The 22,054-nt window shown below is 43.7% G+C and overlaps 1 protein-coding gene across 2 annotated transcripts in view; it reads left to right on the top strand.

Annotated features, from left to right (window-relative positions):
* Positions 1-2,433: 2,433 nt before the first annotated feature.
* PDE4B (phosphodiesterase 4B) overlaps positions 2,434-22,054 on the top strand; it is a 405,335-nt gene continuing 385,714 nt past the window's right edge. The window contains exons 1-2 of one of the 2 annotated variants that reach the window (XM_015415810.1): positions 2,434-2,475; positions 3,815-4,038. In XM_015415810.1, coding sequence (XP_015271296.1) covers positions 2,434-2,475; positions 3,815-4,038 — 266 coding nt within the window. Of the gene's footprint in view, positions 2,476-3,814; positions 4,051-22,054 lie in introns of both variants that reach the window. The other variant, XM_015415809.1, reaches the window with a different exon arrangement.

Below are 22,054 nucleotides of genomic sequence, written 5' to 3'. Positions count from 1 at the left end.
GGCACAGGAGTAGTGGCATGAATCAGGAACTGGGAGCAGTGGTCCCCCACCCCAGTGGGAATTTGGCAACCGTAGTTAAATGCTATGAGTAATACTGACTTTCCATCCTTTACTTCTGTTGCCTTTCTAAACACATTTATTTTTAGTAGTACTGGTGAAAGTTGAATGTGGTTTTCAAGTTCTATCTTCTTCAGGTCTACATACAACATACACTTTACATCTTCATAGATTTATAACATGTTTGTCTAGTCGTATGGATATATGTGACTGGATCCTATGAACACACTTTTGGAAATGGATCTTTTCCACATTCCTTACCTCAGCAGCTCTTTTATAATCCATGCTTTCACACTTTTATTAGCAATAGCATATAGAGATCAAACCTTTACCAGGTGCATTTATCAGCAGGAGGTGTACAAATGAGCCCTAGGGGGCAAATATTATAGAGCCTCCTTGATAAAGTCTACTTTCCAGCCCAATATGAGGCTCCTGAAGTGTCTTGCAGCACAATCTTATGCATGTCTACCCAAAAGGGTGTCCATCAGTATTCAACGGTGCATACTTCCAGGTGAGTGTACATAGGATTGCATTGTAAGGCTGCAGTGGGATTTACTTCTGAGGGACCATGCATAGTATTGCACCGTAGGGTGCAATCCTATTCACACTTACCTGGGAGAACTCCAGGTATGTTCCTCTCCCCCCAGAATTAATATTAATTAATGCTTTTCTCCTGAAGAGTTCAAAAGCCAGTCAGTGTGGAGGTTTTTTTTTTGTTGTTGTTGCTGCTGCTGCTTGCCTTACTAGTGTAGAGGAGGGGAAGAAAACCAAGCAATTTTTTTTTGTAAATGCACTAGCATCAGAAATGGAACCAAGGAATGGAGGAAAAACCATGGTGCTTCCTTGAGTGGGTAGGCAGAGCCAGACGGAAGAGTGTGCAGTTCTTGAAGTACATCTGGATATCTCATATGCAAATAGGGTGCCACACTGTGCCCAACAATTAAGTAACTGAAGCACCATATATAATGCTATATACTATGTTTATGAGATACTATTACAATAAAGACTGTTTAAACTTCAAGAATTTAGATCGGGGGTGTCAAACATGCAGACTGGGGGCCGGATCAGGCCCCCAGAGGGCTTCTATCAGGTCTACAGTGGAACTGGCTGTCTTCTGCTTCTTCTTCCAGTTCTGCTGCTGCTGCGTCATTGTAGATTTGCAGTTTACAGATACACACCTGAACACTGTTAAATAAACAAAATATTGCAAGAGTGCTAATGTTTTAAACATGTTTTTATTTTAAGTAAAAAAAACACATTTGTGTTTGTGTCCTTTATAAAGTTTATATCTCTGCTACCTGGCATTACTATTTATGACACACATGGCCCGGGCCAACAAGGTCTCATTTATGTCAGATCCGGCCCTCATAACAAATGAGTTCGACACCCCTGATTTAGATGGTTGTTTACATGCAATAATATGCCATTACCAGTGCATATATTCAAATAATATAATGCCACAATTGCAAAACTCACCATTCAAACAGAATTATACATGGTGCTTCAGTTAGTCTAATCACCCACACCGTGGTCCTTGGATATTGTTATGTGCTTAACAACTGGCAGGAGCTTTAGGGATGGGGACCCTGGGACACAATGTTGTGTGTGCCATGACATCACCTCTGGAAGAACCTGGGTAGTTCTAAGAAGTCACTGGAAACTCTATAGTTTCACACAACACACACAAGGCCAATGAGTTTTTGTTTATTTTTCTCCCATTGGTGTTCTGAGTAGTAATGAGCAATGAGGGCTACCAGCAGGAGGGAGCAGGAGACCTGGAGCAGGAGATATCTGCAGTTTAAATGTCTGTTGGCCATTTGTGTAGTAACTGGGCTTAGATTAATCATATTTAGTAGCTCTGTACACCAATATACTTGTTGAAGAGATTTTAAGTATTTATGATGTTATGGAGAGTACTTTGTTACTTCCATGCTTTAGTTCATATATAGAATTTATTTCAATCCATATCCAATTATACTAGTACACAGTGGTGGCACCAGAAAACAATTCAGGGAGGCACAGAAGGGGCAAAGTATATATCTGGGTGGGCAAGCTTAACAGAGATGTAAAGAGATTTCAGAAAGAAAATAAAGTATATTTCATGGCAAAACTGCAATGCTAAATATGTTTTCTCTGAAACAAATCACGTTGTTAGGCAATATTCATTTTTATATAGCATGTATTAATCAAATTCAAATTACAGTAAGGAAATGGGCTTTCAAACAAGTTTTAAGTCACTACATAAACATTTCTGTGGTATCTGTAAGAGTTAATAATATTCATTTTCTTCCCCTTTTGATAGATCTATTAGTTTGGTAGAAGTGTAACCAAGAAGAACTGCTTGATATAAAAAAGAAGGATTTTTTCGTTGCAACCATGAAGAAAAGCAGAAGTGTGATGACTGTCACAGCTGAGGGCGTAAGTGTAAACCTTGTTTTACCTTCAGTTTCAGGCAAGATGCATGACTTGTTTGATTCTCAGACTAATGCAGGTATTTACAATAAGCTGTTTGCAAAAAAAAAAAGCAGTCACACATTCATGCTGCAGCAGAACAATTACCTTCAAGCAATGCCAGTGCATTCTAATGACAGAAGTGTGTACCACCTGGCTTTTGATGACTTTGTGGGAGAGAAGTGAAGAAATGATTGTTTGCATGAAGTAATGTTTGAATGTGCACATCTAAGAGAATCATTTTTACTTTGAGGGCTGCAATTGCTTATGAGCTCTCCTAAGTGAAAAATGTGCATTCATGGAGCAATTTCAACAGCACAAGTGTATACATGACTGTATATCCTACTGTTGATGCTCTATAACAGAAGATTATTCAGCTCTAAGATGTCTATGTTGTAAAAAGCTGTCAGCTCGTGGAAGTCAGTTTACCAAACACCTCTTCCAGTTTATGGATCAAAAATATTTGGTGAGTATATTTAATTTTGAGAAGAAAAAAAAGGATGGGGCATATGGCATATGGAGAAATTTTACCTAAAAAATGGACCTTACTCCAATGTAAATAGGTATTCTGTGTCTAAAAAAATGGATTCTGCTCTTTAAATTCTTGCCACCAGAAGGCATTAATGTGCCAGAGAGTTCCTTGTCCTTGGAAAATTTGTCAGTTTTCTTCACTTTGGTACTTAATTCTTCTAGACAAGTAATATTGTGGTGGGATTGGATTTTATAGCTCGTTAGTAGTGGGCAACCAAATCCAGTCATTATCTGGTCCCCTGGTCTTAAACTAAAAGTAAATTTGTTAGAATTTTCATGTATGGCAAAAAAAAAGTGCTTTTCCCTCACTTTTGTTTATTGAACTTCACATTAAAGCTGGATTGGTAGGAAACTGATCTTTATAGGTTGGAGGAGTTGAATAAACCTTACAGTTTATTAGCATGTATCATTGGGCATGATACCAACGCAGTTAAACATTTTCATATCCCATTGATTTCAGCAGAAAAGAACTTATTCCATTGAGAGCAAAGACTCATAAAAGTGCTCACTGGATCGTGCCAATGTAATCTGCATTTCCCATTTTCACTCACTTCTAACCTTTTGTAAAAATTGCAGTGAGAATGCAATTAACTATCCTGAATTTAATCACATGTCTTTCTAAGATGTATGAAAACAATCGAAACAAAATAGGAAATATATGGAAAGGTATGATTTTCAGAATAGTCTACTTTTTCATTGGACCTGTTTCGCTATTCTAATTTTGTGGTATGGAATGATATACTTGCATAGCTAACAATGTTATCCTTTTGTACAGAATACAAAAGATTATATAGAATGTGGCCTCAGCAAGTCTTACAGTGCGTCTAGTAATACCCTTGGCATAGACCTGTGGAGAGGAAGAAGATGCTGCTCTGGTAATTTACAGCTGCCACCACTGTCCCAAAGGCAGAGCGAAAGAGCAAGAACACCAGACAGGGATAACATTTCCAGACCCACAACTTTGCCTCTGCTGACTCTTCCCAGCATTGCTATTACAACGTATCAAGATAGGTAGGTTATTTAAAGAGAAATTTCATTTGGGACATTTGAATAATTTTAAGTCAATGCTATATATAATTAATATGTGTTTTAATCATGATTTAGAAAGTGTATGTTTTTATATGTGAACCAATCATTGCATAGTCTCGATGTTAAGCTATGTGAATGAGCCCTGGGCTTGCAGTTTGTTCCCAATTCTTTTTTGTAGACAACTTATGCAAAGTATGTTTTTATGGTTTGCTTTTTTTAATGCAAACCATTGTTTTGATTCAAACTGTGGTTTTCCACAAGCCAGGAAGAACAGGAATTGAAGTACTTGAGGAAAGGAAAGTATGTGCCAGTCCAAAGTTTATTCAGTTAAACCTGAACCATGGTTTGCCATTATGTCTGAACTAAGTCATGGTGTTATTATGGTAGCCTGAGACAGTAGAATGAAAAAGGATGAATGCAGAAGCATCTGATGCATCTGTAATGATTAGTGATTCTGTTCAGAAAGCACGGCTGTGGCTCACCTTCCACCGGCGTTTGCAGTGCAGGAGGAGGGGTAGGGGGTAGGAAGGCATCCTCTGGCTGCATGGTGCCCCCAGTGATGCAAGGAGGGGGCGGGCCAGTTTGCCCACAGCTTGCCACGTCAGGTGTTGTGTCTGAGCATGGGGCGGACTGCAAATCCAAGGTGGGCTATTTAAACAATCCCATGCAGGCTGTCCTCTTCTTCTCCCCAGATTGCCAGCTTGCCCACCCACCCACCCTCGATTTGGTTGTATTACGGTGTTTCTCTGGTTTGTTCTTTGCTGTCACAGCTTAGCGATTTGGGCATTGGGATGGATCCTTTTGGGGGGAGGCCGTGCCTGCGTGCCTGCCTCTCCCAATTTGTGGGCTCCTATAAGGGGCCTTGGGAGGTGGAGCCACTCAGCCACATGCCAGGCGGGGGCTGTTGGCTGGCTTCCACCACCAGGTGGCAAGGGGACCATGTAGAGGCTGGCGCCCCTATGTGTCCCAGGATCTTGTCACTCTGCAGTTGGTCTCCCAGCGGACAGGCTGGGTAGGGGTTCCATCAGGCGGCAGGCGGGTTGCCTGATCTTTGGATCCATCCCCATGCTGCGCCATTGCTCCTTGCCTGTATGCAATAAAATAAGCTGCGGCCATATATTTTACCAAAGGATGGTTGTGTGTGTGTTTATTCCTTCTAACACCTTTCCCTCTACCCTCCTTGAACCTGCAATCGTATTAATCGCATATTTGTGTAATCATGCTTCCTCTTTCTATGAGTTCAGTGTGAATTCCAAAACACTGCTTGTATCACTACTTTAAAAAGATGAACACTTACGAATTTGTAATTATACAATCCTATGCAAAAAGTAATGACTTTATGTGAATTGAAAAGTGATTTTACCTTACATGTTCCTGAATTTCAAAGGAATATAGAACTGTAATCATTACTGAGCTACTTCACCTTACTTTCTTCTGGAATTTTTAACATAGTTTCATATTTAAGCAGTCATATTCTGACTGCTAGCATGGCCTAGACCTAAAGGCATGTTTTCATTAATGTTTTAAGTGGTAAAATTTATTTTGGAGTGAGGTATGCATTAACTTTCAGAACAAGAAGTAAAGGCTGGGTTATTAATATGGTATCTGAATTCCTTTTCTCATAAAGCTAATAGGATAGTAACACATGCAGAGGCACTGCAGGAACTGTGAGTGTACCATTATCCATGTTGGTGGATTTAATTAAGTGTACATATTGAGGCAGTTTGAATTAAAGCTGTTTGTGCTAAGGTTTTCCATTTCTTTTTTTGTTTTTTACCTTGTAGTTAATACCATCCAATTAGTCTTCTATTGGTTCCTTTCCTAGTATGTCACCCAAAATTATTCTCCCATTTTGGTAGTATAAAGCTTTCTTGTAATTTCTGATCAGTCCTAACTATTTAGAAAGGCAGGAAGGCCATAGCTTTGTTTTCCCAATGTGCTTACCGATTATCTTTGCCCCTGGCAAGAAATTAATCTAATTCCTCGGTTCAGACCATCCCGTTGAGTTTCAAACTATGCAAGGATTAGTTCTCCCAATGCATAGCTTTTAAAAGCATTTGTGGAGGGAGGCAGTTTGGATTAGGACTGTAGTACAGGGGGGCATTTGTAAAGGGAAAAGAAACCTTACAAGTTGGCTTGGTGCACTGGGCCTCGTAGTTGTAACAGACTACAATGGAAACCTTTTTTTGGCCTGTTTTGTTACCCTTTTTGTTGATCAGCATCTAGTAAGATTAATTTCTGAATAATGAAATATAAGCCGTGGGCATCAAACATCTGGCTCTTGGGCCAGAACCGGCCCAGCCAGGGCTTTAATACAGCCTGTGACTCTCTTCTCTCCCCCTCCCTGCCCCTGCATCTGCCTGTCCTCACCCTTCCAAGCTGCCTCTGAGTGCAGAGGGCGGGGCTGTGGAACTTCCCTGGTCTTCGCTGGCTTCTCCTGTACCCACGTGGATCTGCTAGAGTTGTTTATTTGCTGAGGTTTGCTGGCTTAGGGGGAGGGGGCTTGGTTGTAAATGTTTATTTATTTAATTTATTTAATTTTCGATTTATATACCGCTCTGACCCCGAAGGGTCTTTGAGCGGTTTACACAGCTGTTTATCCCTAACTAGGGCCACATTATTTGTATGGGGGGTGATAACCTACCAGCACCCCAGCCGTGGGCTCAGTTGTTACTTAGTTCCTGGCTTGGCTTGTTGTTCAGTCCCTGGCAGCTCTTCGGCGCTTCACTTCCTGGCGCCCGGAGCAGGTCTCAAACCGCGGCTCCTTCCGGTGGGCTTCACCCGGTGCTCGGCAATGTGCTGGTTGCAGCTCTGGTTCCATCCTGCAGGCTCCACCGCGCCACGTAACCATGCCACCACACACCACAACTCCGCCTCCGTCCAGCCTCCGCATGCCGGGTCGCCAGAACCAACTCTGCTGCCGCTGCAGCTGCCATTGCCGCCGCCGCTCCTGCCACACATCCTCGTAAAGAGGAGGGGTACCCCCTGCCACCTAGGGGCAGGTACCCATTTTATCTACTTGCGTTTTACATGCTTTCGAACCGCTGGGTGGACGGGAGCTGGGACTAGGGCTGGGAGCTCACCCCGGCCATGGTGGGTCTCAAACAGCCGTAATGGCTGTTCATTGTTGTTAAAGCAGGCATTTTACTGCCTGCGCCACTGCTCCCATAATGTTATGCTTCCCAGTGGAGGCTTTTCCCTTGTGTTCACTAAGGAGCCAGGTGGGTTATCCTTGGCACCTCCAGTTAAAAGGACCAGGCTGTGGCTTATTATGAGAGAGACTTCAACCTAAGACCCTAGAGAATCATTGCCACTCTGAGTAGACTGGCGGGGGGGGGGGGGGGAGCTTGCAATGCCCAGCCATTTCATATTTTCCCCTGGGTCCTAGGCTCAGAGTATTGACCATGAGAGCAGGCTGGGGAAAGGGTTTGCTCCCCACTCCAGGCCATACGGGGGCATCAGCCCAGTGCTGTACTGCATCTTTAATTGTGTTTGTCTGTGTCCTGGTATTACGTTTTATGACAAAATTGGCTCGGCCTGACAAAGTCCCATTTATGTAAGATCCGGCCCTTATAACAAATGAGTTTGACACCTTTGATATAGGCCATATCTACCTCACAGACATTCTTTCTTCCTGAGAATGATAATGTAATGTTTTGCTTCTTTTCTGAGACTGTAACAGCTGTAATTGCACCTCTCTGTAATGTTCTGAGATGATGTGTGTTACGTTGCCTTCTTGTGTTCCTTAGTGTTTCCTACTTATTTTTGATGACACAAAAGGCCTTAGACTTCTTAGTTGGGCTCAAAGAACAGGATGGCTTAGTTATATTTGGTAGAATGACAGAATGGTCAGTGTGTGGGGGTGGCTCTGAGGTAAAACTGGGATCCTTCACTCTAAATAAAACAGGTTTTTTCACTTAAACATAAACAGAGTTTATTTAGCAGTAAAACTGTGTAACGGTTTCTGTATGGTCTATCTTCTTTCTCTAGTTCCTTAAATGACCTAGCCACAAAGGTTGATTTTCTTTACTTGCTACTTAGGCTATTCACTTTCACAAACAACACAGATTTCTCTCAGTCTGAACAGCACTTGATCATAACACGTCAGTCACCCATCCAGCCCTCCTCTTTCTTACTCTAGAGGCCTGAATTTTGAACTACAGCAATATACATACAAAACCTCACATTGAATCACAGAAATAAAACACACACAAAATATTTGCATAGCAAAAGACCACATTTCATTTTATGAGAAGGGCTAGAGATATGTGGAGGGCGGAGGGCGGCGGAAGACAGGAAAGCCTGGCGGGAGCTAGTTCATGGGGTCGCGAAGAGTTGGACTCGACTGTGCGACTGAACAACAAAAAGAGATATGTGAGAATCTCAGAGAGACCAATCCTGAGCATGTCTATTCAGACTCCTACTTGGGTCTGTTCAATGGGGCTTACTCCCAGGAAAGTGTTCTTAGGATTGTCATTCACCTAACTCCATTTCCCAGGATTCTCTGAAGGAAGTCATGATAGTTACATTGGTATAAAACCAGTACTGATGTTTAGTAAAATTAAGCTCATAATGTAATGTGATGTTAAAGCTGAATGTCTTAATTAAAATTGTTATTAAGAATAGAATACAATTCAACCTATATTCCAATTTTCTCTGTAGCATGAGTGAAGGATTGGTAGAATTTTGGAAGATGGAGTAAAATGTTTTTTTTTCAAGATGAACTGTGCTATTCATGTTCTCAAGGAATACAGTGTACATTTTAAGTAAGATTTACTTAAAGTTCTTTAACTACTGAACAAAAAAGGGATGTAAAAACCTAGTAAGTTTTGCATTCACAAATCCAAAATTAATGGCATAGAAGAGGCAGTATCCCCTCAAGATTTTTAATGTACTTTGCTTCAACAGCTTGCCTCCTTGTCTTCTTTCCTTTCATCTTTACAGCTTTTTATTGCTGTAAGAAAGAGCTTCTTTGATCTTACTACTTCTGCATTTAAAAAAAAAACTAAGGCTTTTCCATTTTAGGTATGTTGTAAGGTCCAAACAATAAAATTAACAAATTCAGTCTCTATATATTATTTAAGAAAATTCTCATCTATATGTAGTGTGTTTTAGGGAAGCACAGCAACATTGACCAAGGATGGTTTTCATGCTTGCAATGCAACCAGAATGACAGACTTATTCATATAATATTTATTCAGTAATAAATGTATATGCTGCCTCTGCAGTAATTTGTTTAAGGTGGCTCACAGCTAAAAAAAAAAACCACAACAACCACCAAAAAGGCAGGGCAGTAAAACAGCATCAAATACTGAGAAGCCTTGATATTATAGAGCTGAACAGTGATAGCCAAGTTTCATGACCAGTTCGGCATACGGGGGTCTTACTTAAATTGATTTCCAGCTGATTCACTTTGTAGCAACTTATACAAAGTCTTCTGACTTTCTTTTTGCAAAGCTGCTTTTAGCATGCTAAATTGTAAAAATAAAATACTATTTATCCCTCCTCCATGATATATTAATCTCCATTGTTGAGTAAATTCTGCAATTTCTTTCAGTCCAGGATAAGTTTTTCATGTCCTGAGAACCAAAAACATTCTGCTTTGCCTCTGAAAGTGGAATGGCTGTTACCTGACTGATGGGCCCTCTAACCCTTCCTTCCAGGATGAGAGGTGTTTGGTTCCAGAGAATCAAGTGGGGAAGAGTCAGAAGTTTTTTCCCCCTGCTGTCTGATTCTCCTTGTTGTTGTTGTTCAGTCGCACAGTCGAGTCTGATTAGGCAATTCACTCAATGGGTTGTTTGTTGTTGTTGTTCAGTTGCACAGTCGAGTGGAGTTGGACTCTTCATGACCCCATAGACCACATCATACCAGGCCTTCCTGTCTTCTGCCATCCTCCAGAGTTTGCTTAATTTCATGTTTGTTGCATTGAAAACACTGTTTAACCATATCATCCTTTGCCGTCCCCGTCTTCTTTGACCTTCAGTCTTTCCCAGCATCCAGTGAGAACTCCCTTCAAATTTGGTGGCTAAAGTCTTTGAGCTTCAGCTTCCATATCTGGCCTTCCAGGGTACAGCCAGGGTTGATTTCTTTTAGGATTGACTGATTTGATCTCCTTGCAGTCTAAGGGACTCTCAAGAGTCTTCTCCAGCACCATAATTCAAAAACATCTATTTTTTGGCACTCGGCCTTCCTTATGGTCCAAATCTCACAGCCATGCATTACTACGGGGAATACTATTGCTTTGACCATGCAGACTTTTGTTGGCAGGGTGATGTCTCTACTTTTTATTATGCTGTCTAGGTTTGTCATAGCTTTCCTCCCAAGGAGCAGGCTTCTTTTAGTTTCATGGCTGCAGTCATCGTCTGCAATGATCTTGGATCCTAGGAACGTGAAGTCTGTCACTGCTTCCATGACTTTCCCTTCTATTTGCCAAGGAGTGATGGGGCCGGATGCCATGATCTTAGTTTTTTTGATGTTGAGTTTCAAGCCAACTTTTGTACTCTCCTCTTTGACCCTCAGCAAGAAGCTCTTTAGGTCCTCTTCATTTTCTGTCATTAGAGTGGTATTGTCTGCATATCTGAGGTTGTTGATATTTTTTCTGACAATCTTAATTCCAGCTTGTGATTCATCCAGGTCGGCATTTTGCATGATGTACTCTGCATATAAATTAAATAAGCAGGGTGACAATATACATCCTTGTTGTACTCCTTTTCCTATGCTAAACCAATCAGTTGTTCCATATCCGGTTCTAACTGTTGCTTCTTGACCCTTATACAGGTTTCTCGGGAGACATGTGAGATGGTCTGGTACTCCCATCTCTTTAAGAACTTGCCACAGTTTGTTGTGATCCACACAATCAGGCTTTAGCATAGCCAGTGAAGCAGTAGTAGATGTTTTCCTGGTACTTCCTAGCTTTCTCCATAATCCAGCGAATGTTGGCAATTTAATCTCTAGTTCCTCTACTTCTTCGAAACTCAGCTTGTACTTCTGGCTTTTCTCTATCCACGTACTGTTGAAACCTAGCTTGTAGGATCTTGAGCATAACCTTGCTAGGGTGTGAAATGAGTGCAATTGTGTGATAGTTTGACCATTCCTTGGCATTGACCTACTTTGGGATTGGAATGTAAACTGACCTTTTCCAATCCTGTGGCCACTGTTGTTGGCATATGGAGTGCAGCATTTTAACACTGTCATCTTTTAAGACTTTGAATAGCTCAGCTGGGATACCATCACCTCTAGGATGTCAGGCTCTAGGTCAGTGATCACACCGTCATGGTTTTCAAGAACCCTGAGGTCCTTCTTGTATAGTTCTTCTGTGTATTCTTGCCATCTCTTCCTAATCTCTTCTGCTTCTGTTAGTTCCCTATCTTTTTCATGGCCAGCTTTGCATGGAACATTCCCTTGATTTCTCCAATTTTCTTGAAGAGCTCTCTAGTCCTTCCAATTCTGTTGTTTTCCTCTATTACTTTGCATTGTTCATTTAGGAAGGCCTCCTTATGTCTCCTTGCTGTTCTCTGGAAAACTTCATTCAGTTGGGTAAATCTTTCCTTTTCACCTTTGCATTTCACTTTCCTTCTTTCCTCAGCTATTTGTAAAGCCTCATCAGACAGCCACTTTGCTTTCTTGCATTTCTTTTTCTTTGGGATAGTGCTGATTGCTGCCTCCTGTACAACGTCACAAACCTCTGTCCATAGTTCTTCAGGCACTCTCTAGTCCCTTAAACCTATTCTTCACCTCCACTGTATATTCATAAGGGATGTGATCTTGGTCAAACCTGAATTGCCTAGTGATTTTCCCAATTTTCTTCAGTTTAAGCCTGAATTTTGTATGAGTAGCTCATGATCTGAGCCATGCTCCCTGTAACTTGTGGAATCTTGTGAGCAAAAATTCTACTTTGTGAGCTACTGGCATTAAAGTTGTGAGCAAGCGATTTGGCATAAATTAGTTTGCTCTGGAGCCATCCTAACTGAGCTAAGACAAAAATGTGTGAGCCGGAGGCTAAAAAAACTGTGAGCTAGCTCACACTAACTCAGCTTAGAGAGAATACTGGATCTGAGGCACAGTCAGCTCCAGGTCTTGTTTTTACTGACTATGGCCCCGTTCATACGCAGCGATTTGGGCCAGTTGCGGGCCAGTTTGGGGGCGGATCAAAGCAGCGCGATCACACCACAACATCTGGGAAGCGTTCTGCTTCCGCCCCCAAACTGGCCCTTTCTGAGAAAACGCGCCTCAAGTTGACACCACCTACCTCGGTGGTTCAACTCCTTGGCGCGCTTCAGGCCGGGCGTTTGATCGCCGGCGCTCCCTTGCGCCGGCTCAACCCCGGCCTGGAGCCGAACTGCGCATGCTCGGGCATGCGCAGTTCAGCCGGCTCCCGTTCGGGACGTGTTTTCTCCCCGGCGTTTGATCGCGCCGGGGAGAAAAGGCGGCGCGGCCGGGGGATCTGTGTGATCCCGCCGCGCCGTGTCAACGTTGGCGCGGCTTTTAAAAGCCGCGCTTTAAAGAGGCTTTTCCCTGCCGTGTGGCAGGGGCCTATATAGAGCTTCTCCATCTTTGACTACAAATGACATAATCAATCTGTTTTTGGTGTTGCCCATCTGGTGATGTCCATGTGTAGAGTTGTCTCTTAGGTTGTTGGAAGAGGGTGTTTGCTATGACCAGCATGTTCTCTTGACAAATTCTGTTAGCCTTTTCCCAGCTTCATTTTTTACTCCAAGGCCAAACTTGTCCATTATTCCGGTTACCTTTTGACTTCGTATAATGTCCCCTATAATGATAAGGACTTTCCCAGTCCCCTATAATGGTAAGGACATCTTTTTTGGCATTAGTTCTAGGAGGTATTGTAGGCCTTCATAGAACTGGTCCATTTCAGCCTCCTCTGCGTCAGTGGTTGAAACATAGACTTGAATTACTGTGATGTTGAATGGTTTGCCTTGAATTCAGACCAAGATCATTCTGTCATTTTGAAGATTGTATTCCATTATTGTCTTTTTCACTCTCTTGTTGACTATAACACCATTTTTTCTATGGGATTCTTGGTCATAGTAGTAGATATAATGGTCTTCACCCATTCCCATCCACTGATTCCCACAATGTCGATGTTCCATTTTGCCACCTCATTTTTTAACACATTGAACTGACCTTGATTCATCGATCTTACATTCCAGGTTCCTATGCAGTTTTGTTCTTTGCAGGATTGGACTTTCCTTTCACCATCAGATACATCCACAGCTGAGTGTCCTTTCAGCTTTGGCCCACTTCCCTCTTTCCGGGGTTACTTGTACTTGCCCTCTGCTCTTCCCCACTAGCATACTGGACACCTTCCGACCTGAGGGTAGAAATGCACGAAGCAGGCCTTTGATGAATCCTGCTTTAGTGCATCAGCCCTTTCTGCCTCTGCACAGTGGAGGCAGGTAATGAATCTTTCCAGCTGTCTGTTCTCAGCTGGCACAAATAGGTCCACAATTGGTGCACCAAAGAATCTTGTTGCTGATGGGAGCACTTGTGGATCAGGGTGCCATTCTTCTTCCTGGACAGCTTTCCTGCTCTGCCAGTCTCCTTTAGCCTAAGAGTCTGCATCTGCTGACAAAACTACTCTGGTAGTGGTTCCCAGGCTCATACTTCATTGAAGCTGGCCCTGTTGTAGCCACCAACTTGGTTCAGTGTTCAGCTTGGTAGAAAAGGGGATTAATATGTTGGACTTGGTCACAATTTGCTCATGAGAAGTGGGATACCCAGGATGTAGTCTCTTATCACTTGTAGCTAAGATAAATGGTTTTAATGAGGGATATCATATACTCGCACTGACAAGCTTGCTGTTCCTTGGTGCAGCAGCAGGCTGGTGGTGGCCAATGATGTGCCCCTCTCTTACTTTGCCTTTCCTGCTACTTCAGGTGGGAAGCGGAAATTGCTTGCTACTCTGCCCAACTAAACAACCAAGGCATCTGGGAAAGCAAGTGTCACCCCCCAAATTTGTCTGGCCAGGATAAAGTAGGCAACAGATGGATGGAGTTACATGAGGCACTTTTTGCACTTATATCTTTTGTGTTCCACTCCACTCTGCTGGCCCTCCCTTGAAGAACATTTTTTGGCTGGGGGTGGATTATCGGATACTTCACTGTAGGTACTGCTGCTCGCCATATCCTCAAATGGTGCCTGTTGCATTGGCTCAGAGGAGTAGGCTTATGCAGGGATGGAAGGGCAATGCAGCCTGTGTTTCCTCATGTGCTATGCCCCTCCTGGCCCAGCCCTAAAACAGAGGTGAGTGAATCAGGTTGGTGTCAAAACTGCCTCTCTAATGGAAGTTGCCCCATGAGTCTCCCTACTAGCCTGATCCAGAGAAGGGGCTTTGGAGGGAAGCTTGACACTGGCATAAAGCTAATAATAAATAATTATCATATGGCAGAAAGTGTGTGTAATATAGCCAGGAGATCCTAAGATTGTCTGGCAACCAGATGTTTTAGTTCTTTTAGCATTATTCACCACTAGGTTATGCACCACTAGGTTGAATTCCCCCCAATACCTTTTGAAATGGCTGCTGCAGGGATCTACTCCAGGGCCCACCACATCGACAGTGAAAGATAGACCGGGGGGGAGGGGAGAGGGGGGAGGGGAGAGAAGCATAAGCAGAACTGGATCTCAGATTGGGAAGGATTCCCCCTGCAATATGAATGGCTAAATAGCAGGGGATTGGAGCCAGGCCTGGGACTAGGATTACCCACTCCAGGTTGGGAAATTCCTGGAGATTCTGTGGTGAAGTCTGAGGAGTGCAGAGTTTGGGGAGGGGAGAGGCCTTAGCTGGGAATAATGCCACAGAGTCCACCCATTTTCTCTAGGAGGACAGATCTCTGTTGTCTGGAGTTCAGTTGTAATTCTGGGGGTTCTCTAGGTCCAACTGGAGACTGGCAAACATAGGCCTGGCAGCACCCTCTGGGTGACTTGATACCACCTGACTTGCATGATTCAACTACACCTGGCTGCTTGCTGCCATTCAATAGCAGCCACCCTATGAAAGTCAGTGTAATATAATGGTCAGAGCTTCAGAGTACATTTTGCAATACCCAGGTTTAGATCCCCATCTTGCTGTGGAAGCTCACTGGGTGATTTCTGACCAGTGACCACATACTTTCAGCCTAACTTACCTCATAGGGTTGTTGTAGGGTTGCCAGCCTCCAGGTGGGGCCTGGAGATCCCACACTTTTTACAACTGAACCCTAGCTGACAGAGATCAGCTCCCCTGGAGAAAATGGCTGCATTGAAGGGTGGACTCCATGGCATTGTACCATGCTGGGGCCCCTCCCCGCCCCAAACCCTGACCTCTCCGGAACCACCTCCAAAGTCTCCAGGTATTTTCCAACCCAGACCTGGCAACCCTAGGTTGTTGTGTGGATAAAAAGGAGGAGAGAATAATGTAAATTGCTTTAGTCTCCACTGTGGAGAAAGGCTATAGTTTTTCTCAGTAGAAGCTGCAGGGGGAAAGGAGATGGAAAGCTAAAGACAGAATGGCAGATAAAGGTAGGTTGGCTGTTGGGTGGGAAGGAGATAGGGATGCCAACTCCAGATTGGGAAATTCCTGGATATTTGAGGAGTGGAGCCTGGGGATGGTGGGAATTGAGGTGGGGAGGGACTTTGGACAGATATAATGCTATAGACTCCACCCTCCAAAACAGTCATTTCCTCCAGGGGAACTAATGTTGACAACCTCCAGGTGAGGGCTGGAGATCTCCTGGAATTACAACTGATCTCCAGATGACAGAGATCAGTTCCCCCAAAGAAAATGACTGCTTTGAAAGGTGGAGTTTATGGTATTATACTTGGTGAGATCACTTCCAGGCTCAAACCTCATCCTTCCAAGGCTCCACCCCAAAATTTCCAGGAATTTCCCAACATGGAGTTGGCAACCCTATGAGGGACCAATCTCTGTATCTGGGCAATCCTTTGTGATTCCTGTAGAATGGCTGCTGCCACTGCTGCTGTGGGGAGGAGTAGGTGGGAGGCCAGGAGAGTGATGGGGGAAGAAAGAGTGATGGGGTGGGGCAGAAAGGAAGTAGCAGGCATGGAGGGGAGAGAGAGTAAGAAAAGGGGTGGCAGGAAAGAGAAATAGTGTGAGAGAAGTAGGGGGTGAGGGGAAGAAGCAGAGGTGGGGGGAATGGGATAACCACTCCTGCAGTTTCTTGTGGGTCCCCACTTATCCTTGTCTAATAATGGCAATCTAGATGGAACAGAATGGCTGTTGTGCCAAATGTAGACATGTGAGGGTTGGAACCCTTGTGACCTTGGGGTTCATATTGGAAGAATTTAAATGCTCAATAACATCTATTAAAGTACCAGCCCAGCAGAGGATACAGGATTTTTGCAGGAAAATGGAAGGGGCTCCCAAAGCAGTGAATGCTGGATTAAAGTGCATTTTTAAAAATAGTTTATAGAATAACCACAGAAATATTCTGAGTCTTCAATGAGTATTGGTTTATTTGTTTTTTTAAACTGCTTAGTTAGTAGATATTCTGCTCCTGAATTATGTGATTTTTTTTAAAAAAAGATATATTAATTGGAGGATTATGCTAATTATTGTAAACTGCCTTGAGCTTTTTGTTGGAGAGGTTAAATATGAATCACCAATGTAGACTAACTAAACAATTACCAAAGCTTGATCTGCAGAAGTTAGCACCTAATACTGCTGTAGGCTGGTGGGAAATCCCTCTGATCTTACCCATATTTAAAGATCACAATGCAAGACTCATCAAATAATGTGTGTATTCTTAATAACAGAAGCCTGAGAGGGATAATACATTGTGTTAGTGTTCTAGCTGTTCTTCTGTACAGCATACCTGAACAACACAGCCAGATCTTTTCATGGAAAAAAAGCAAACAAAAATAAAACATACATGTCTTAGCTGACTTCAGTATGCATATGATCAGTTCTTTTGGGTAGCTCCGGCCCCATGTGTGACCATTATGAGTTCATTCATGATGGTAATTTGTTACAGCTTGTATAGAACATACGTTTATAGTTTAGTAATGGGGGGAGGGGAACACACACACAAGTTGTCTTGTTTAATTCTTCTTGGTTTGGATCCTATTACTGTTAGGTGGATCTGTAATTGGTTGACAGTACCCAAAGAGTGCTTGTTAGTGGTTCACAGAATCATAGAATCAGAGAGTTGGAAGGGGCCATATAGGCCATCTAGTCCAACTCCCTGCTCAATGTAGGATCAGCCTATACTATGCCTGAAAAGTGTTTGTCCAGACGCATTTTAAAGACTGCCACTGAGGGAGAGCTCACCACCTCCCTAGGCAACTGATTCCACTGTTGCACAACTCTTACTGTAAAAAAGGTTCCCCTAATATCCAGCCCTTACCTTCCCACCCTTAATTTAAACCCATTATTGTGAGTCCTATCCTCTGCTGCCAACAGGAACAGCTCCCTGCCCTCCTCTAAGTGACAGCCCTTCAAATACTTAAAGAGAGCAATCATATCCCCCTCTATCTCCTTTTCTCCAGACTAAACATTCCCAAGTCCTTCAGCCTTTCCTCATAGGGCTTGGTCTCCCGGCCCCCGATCATCCTCCTCACTCTCCTCTGTCTGTGATCCATTCTGTCCCCATCCTTTTTGAAGTAAGGCCTCCAGAACTGCACACAATACTCCAGGTGCAGCCTGACCAAAGCAGTGTACAGCGGGACTATGACAACTTGTGATTTGGATGTTATGCCTCTGTTGATACACCCCAAGATTGCATTAGCCTTTGTTGTTCCCATCACACTGGCTGCTCATATTTAACTTTCAGTCCACTTTCAGATCTTGTTCACACACACTGCTACTCAGAAATGTATCCCCCGCCCCATCCAGCATGCGTGTTCCTCATTTTTGTTACCCAGATATAGAACTCAGCACTTATCCTTGTTAAATTGCATCTTGTTCACATCCGCCCACTTTTCCAGCATGTTCAGATCTTGTTGAATTCTATTTCTATCTTCTGGTGTGTTCACTGCTGCTCCCAGTTTAGTGTTATCTGCAAATTTAACAAGTAGTTCCTTCACACCCTCATCCAGATCATTTAGAAAAATATTGAAAAGTACCGGGCCCAGAACCGAGCTCTTTGGCATCCCACTGGACATCTCCCTCCATTCAGATGAAATGCCGTTGACAACTGCTCTCTGAGTGCAGTTCTCCAACCAGTTCCCTATCCACCTAACTGTCCTACAGTCCAGTTCACAGTCCTTTAGTTTACCCATCAAAACCCATCAAAACATCATGGGGAACCCTGTCAAAAGCTTTGCTGAAACCCAGGTAAACAGCATCAATAGCATTCCCTCAATCCAGTAAGTTTGTCACTTGATCAAAGAAGGAAATGAGGTTGGTCTGGCGGGACCTGTTGGGGACAAATCTGTGCTGACTTTCCCGGATCACCAAGTTGTCCTCCAGTATCTTCCCTGGGACAGAGGTCTGACTGTAGTTTCCTACGTCATCCCTCCTCCCTTTTTTGAAAGCTGGGATAACATCTGCCCTCCTCCAGTCTTGTGGCACGTCTCCCATCCTCAAAGAAGTCTGGAAGACGATAGACGAAGGCTCTGCAAACTCTCTAGAAAGTTCTTTGAGCACTCTTAGATGCATACCATCTGGCCTGTGGGATTTGTACTCATTCAATGCACCCAGGTGCTTCTCAACTACCTTTCTGTCCATGTCAACCAGCAACCCAGACATCATGCCTTGCCTACTACCATCTCTAAAAGACCCTGTTCTCTTCTTCAGGGAAAAAAACTGAGGCAAAATAGGCATTCTCTTGGTTTCTCATCCTCTTGGAGAGGAGTGACAAGTGGAGTGCCTCAGGGATTTGTCCTGGGACCTGTTTTGTTCAAAATCTTTATAAATGATTTGGATGAAGGAATAGCGGGAATGCTTATTAAATTTGCAGATTATACTAAATAGGGAGGGGTAGCAAATACGGTAGAAGACAGTCAGGATACACAATGATCTTGACAGACTGGAAAACTGGGCTAAAACAAATAAAATGAATTTTAATGGGGATAAATGTAAAGTTCTGCATTTAAGTAGGAAAAATCAAAAACATAATTATAGGATGGAGGAGACTTGTCTTGGCAGTAGTATGTGTGAAAAAGATCTAGGGGTCTTAGTAGACCATACACTGAACATGAGTCAGCAGTGTGATGCCGTAGCTAAAAAGGCAAATGTGATTTTGGGCTATATCAACAGAAGTATCGTGTCCAGATCATGTGGAGTGATGGTATCGCTCTACTCTGCTCTGGTTAGATTGCACCTAGATTATTGTATTCTGTACTGGGCACCACAACTTAAAAAGGAAATACACAAGCTGGAATATGTCCAGAGGAGGGCAATGAAGATGGTGAGGGGTCTGGAGACCAAGTCTTATGAGGAAAGGTTGAAGGAGCTAGGTATGTTTAGTCTGGAGAGGAGAGGACGGAGAGGTGATATGATAACCATCTTCAAGTACTTGAAGGGCTGTTATATAGAGAATGTAGGGCTGCCAAGTGGGGGCGGGTAAACCCCCGCTTTGGAGGCCTGATTTCCGCCGCCACGGAATTGGGCCCCGGGGGGAATTCCGCCCCTCGAAGCGCAGCGTGGCTGCGTCACATCGCTCACATTGGGGGCGTGGCCCCGATCATCGGAGGGAAAACTCTATGGTTTTCCCTCTGACAATTGTGGCCACGCCCTCAACGTGAGCGACATAGTGCATCACTTCCTGTGACGTGCAGGCGGCGCGCCTGCGTGCATCGCCGGAGAGCTCCCGGAGCTCAGCGAGGCTTCCCTGCCACCAAGGTAAGTAGACTTGGCAACCCTAAGAGGATGGTGTGGAGTTGTTTTCTGTTGCCCCAGAAAGTTGGACCAGAACCAACAGGTTGAAATTAAATCAAAAGAGTTTTTGGCTAAATATTAGGAAGAACTTCCTTACAGAGCAGTTCCTCAGTGGAACAGGCTTCCTCTGGAGGTGGTGGGTTCTCCTTCTTTGGAGGTTTTCAAACAGAGGCTAGATGGCCATCTGACAGCAATGCTGATTCTGTAAACTCAGGCAGCTCGTGAGAGGGAGGGCTGGAAGGGCTGCATCAGTGCTTAGTTCTCATGGCCCTTTCTTTTATTTTCTTTTTAAAAACCATTTTATTGAACAATAAAGGGTTAAATGCAAACAATTTTAAAAGAATACATAACTTTTCCAGTGTACGGTTGGTTAGATTGGCATATGGAGCTACAGCTTGCAAATATACAGCAAAGGTTACTTCAGCTTTACAGTTGTAACAAGTCTATAGGATAAACATTTTTCAGCACTTTACTATTGGTTGTCATGTATTCTAATAGTGGAAACCAAATTGTTACAAATTGGGCTTTTTGCTTTACATTGTCATTCAGAACATTTTTATAAGCAATTTTTTTCCATCACATAGAATTGCCAGATCTTGTCATACCAAAGTGTGATTCTGGAGGTAAGTTATTTTTCCATTTGATGGCGATACAGGCTCTGGCTGCTGCCAGCAGAAAATCAATTAGTATTTTCCTCACACTCAGCAAATCACAATTTCCCCCAAAAGATAGTAACAGTAATTCTGGCTTGTTTGGAATAGGGTAACCTGTTGTTATATTGATATGCTTAATTACCATATTCCACAATTGAGCTATGCTTGGGCTTGACCACCAATAGTGGATGAAGGAGGCTATTGATCCACATCCTTTCCAGCACAAAGAGCTCATGGAGGGATATATATAATGTAGTATTTTAGGTGATAAATAGCACCTTGTTAAGATCTTAAATGATTTCATTTTGATATTAATAGAGTGTGACTGTACAGTTGAAGACCTCCAAATGGATTGCCATTGTTGATTTGATATAGTCCTATTACAATCCTATTCCCAGCTATTCTGGTAGGAAAATAGTTTTTCAAGATTTTCTGCTCCAGTATGTTACATAATATTTATTTTATTTATTTATTTATTATTGAGATTTATATCCCGCCCCATCCGATATTCAGCTCGGGGCGGCTTACAAGATTAAAATAGAAATACAAACAACAATTTAAAACAGTATATCCAATATAAAATATGGTGCTGAAATAATTTACATAAAGTCCAAGATGGACGACATCCCACACTGGCAGGCCAAGTTCTTCACAGTAGGAGCACCAGGGAGAGTGTTCCCCCAGTCCTGTTGGCGCACACTGGCACGCCAAGTTCTTCACAGTAGGAGCACCAGGGAGAGTGTTCCCCCAGTCCTGTTGAGCGACATCCACCCCTACATGGGGTGGTCGTTGGAATATCATTGATGGAACAGTGGCGGCGGCGGCTCCCCCTCCAGGCCCTGCGGAACTGCACTAGATCCCGCAGGGCCCGAGTTTCTTCCGGGAGCTCATTTCTTCCCGGGGGCCTGGAACCTCCAGACGATGGAAGTTCCCCGATCTCAGTGCTCTCGGGGGAATATACGGGGAGAGGCGGTCCCTTAGGTAGGCCGGACCCTGGCCATTCAGGGCTTTAAAGGTAAGCACCAGCACTTTGAAATGAATCCGGTATGCTATAGACAGCCAGTGCAGCGCATGCAGCACCGGTCGGATGTGGTCTCGCCTGGAGAGACCCATCAACAACCTCGCTGCAGCATTCTGCACTAGCTGCAGCTTCCGGATTTGCGACAAAGGCAGCCCCAAGTAGAGAGCGTTACAGTAGTCCAGCCTTGAGGTGACCGTCGCATGGATCACAGTGGCCAGGTCTTCACGGCCGAGATAAGGGGCCAACTGCCTGGCCAGCTTGCAGCATTCTGCACTAGCTGCAGCTTCCGGATTTGCGACAAAGGCAGCCCCAAGTAGAGAGCGTTACAGTAGTCCAGCCTTGAGGTGACCGTCGCATGGATCACAGTGGCCAGGTCTTCACGGCCGAGATAAGGGGCCAACTGCCTGGCCAGCTGCAGATGGTAAAAGGCTGATTTGGCAGTGGCTGCTACATGGGCCTCCATCGTTAAAGAGGAGTCCA

The sequence above is a fragment of the Gekko japonicus genome, unplaced genomic scaffold, assembly GCF_001447785.1.
Source record: "Gekko japonicus isolate JY-2015 unplaced genomic scaffold, Gekko_japonicus_V1.1 scaffold20, whole genome shotgun sequence".
Lineage (NCBI taxonomy): Eukaryota > Metazoa > Chordata > Lepidosauria > Squamata > Gekkonidae > Gekko > Gekko japonicus.
This window is presented reverse-complemented; position numbering and strand designations above follow the sequence as displayed.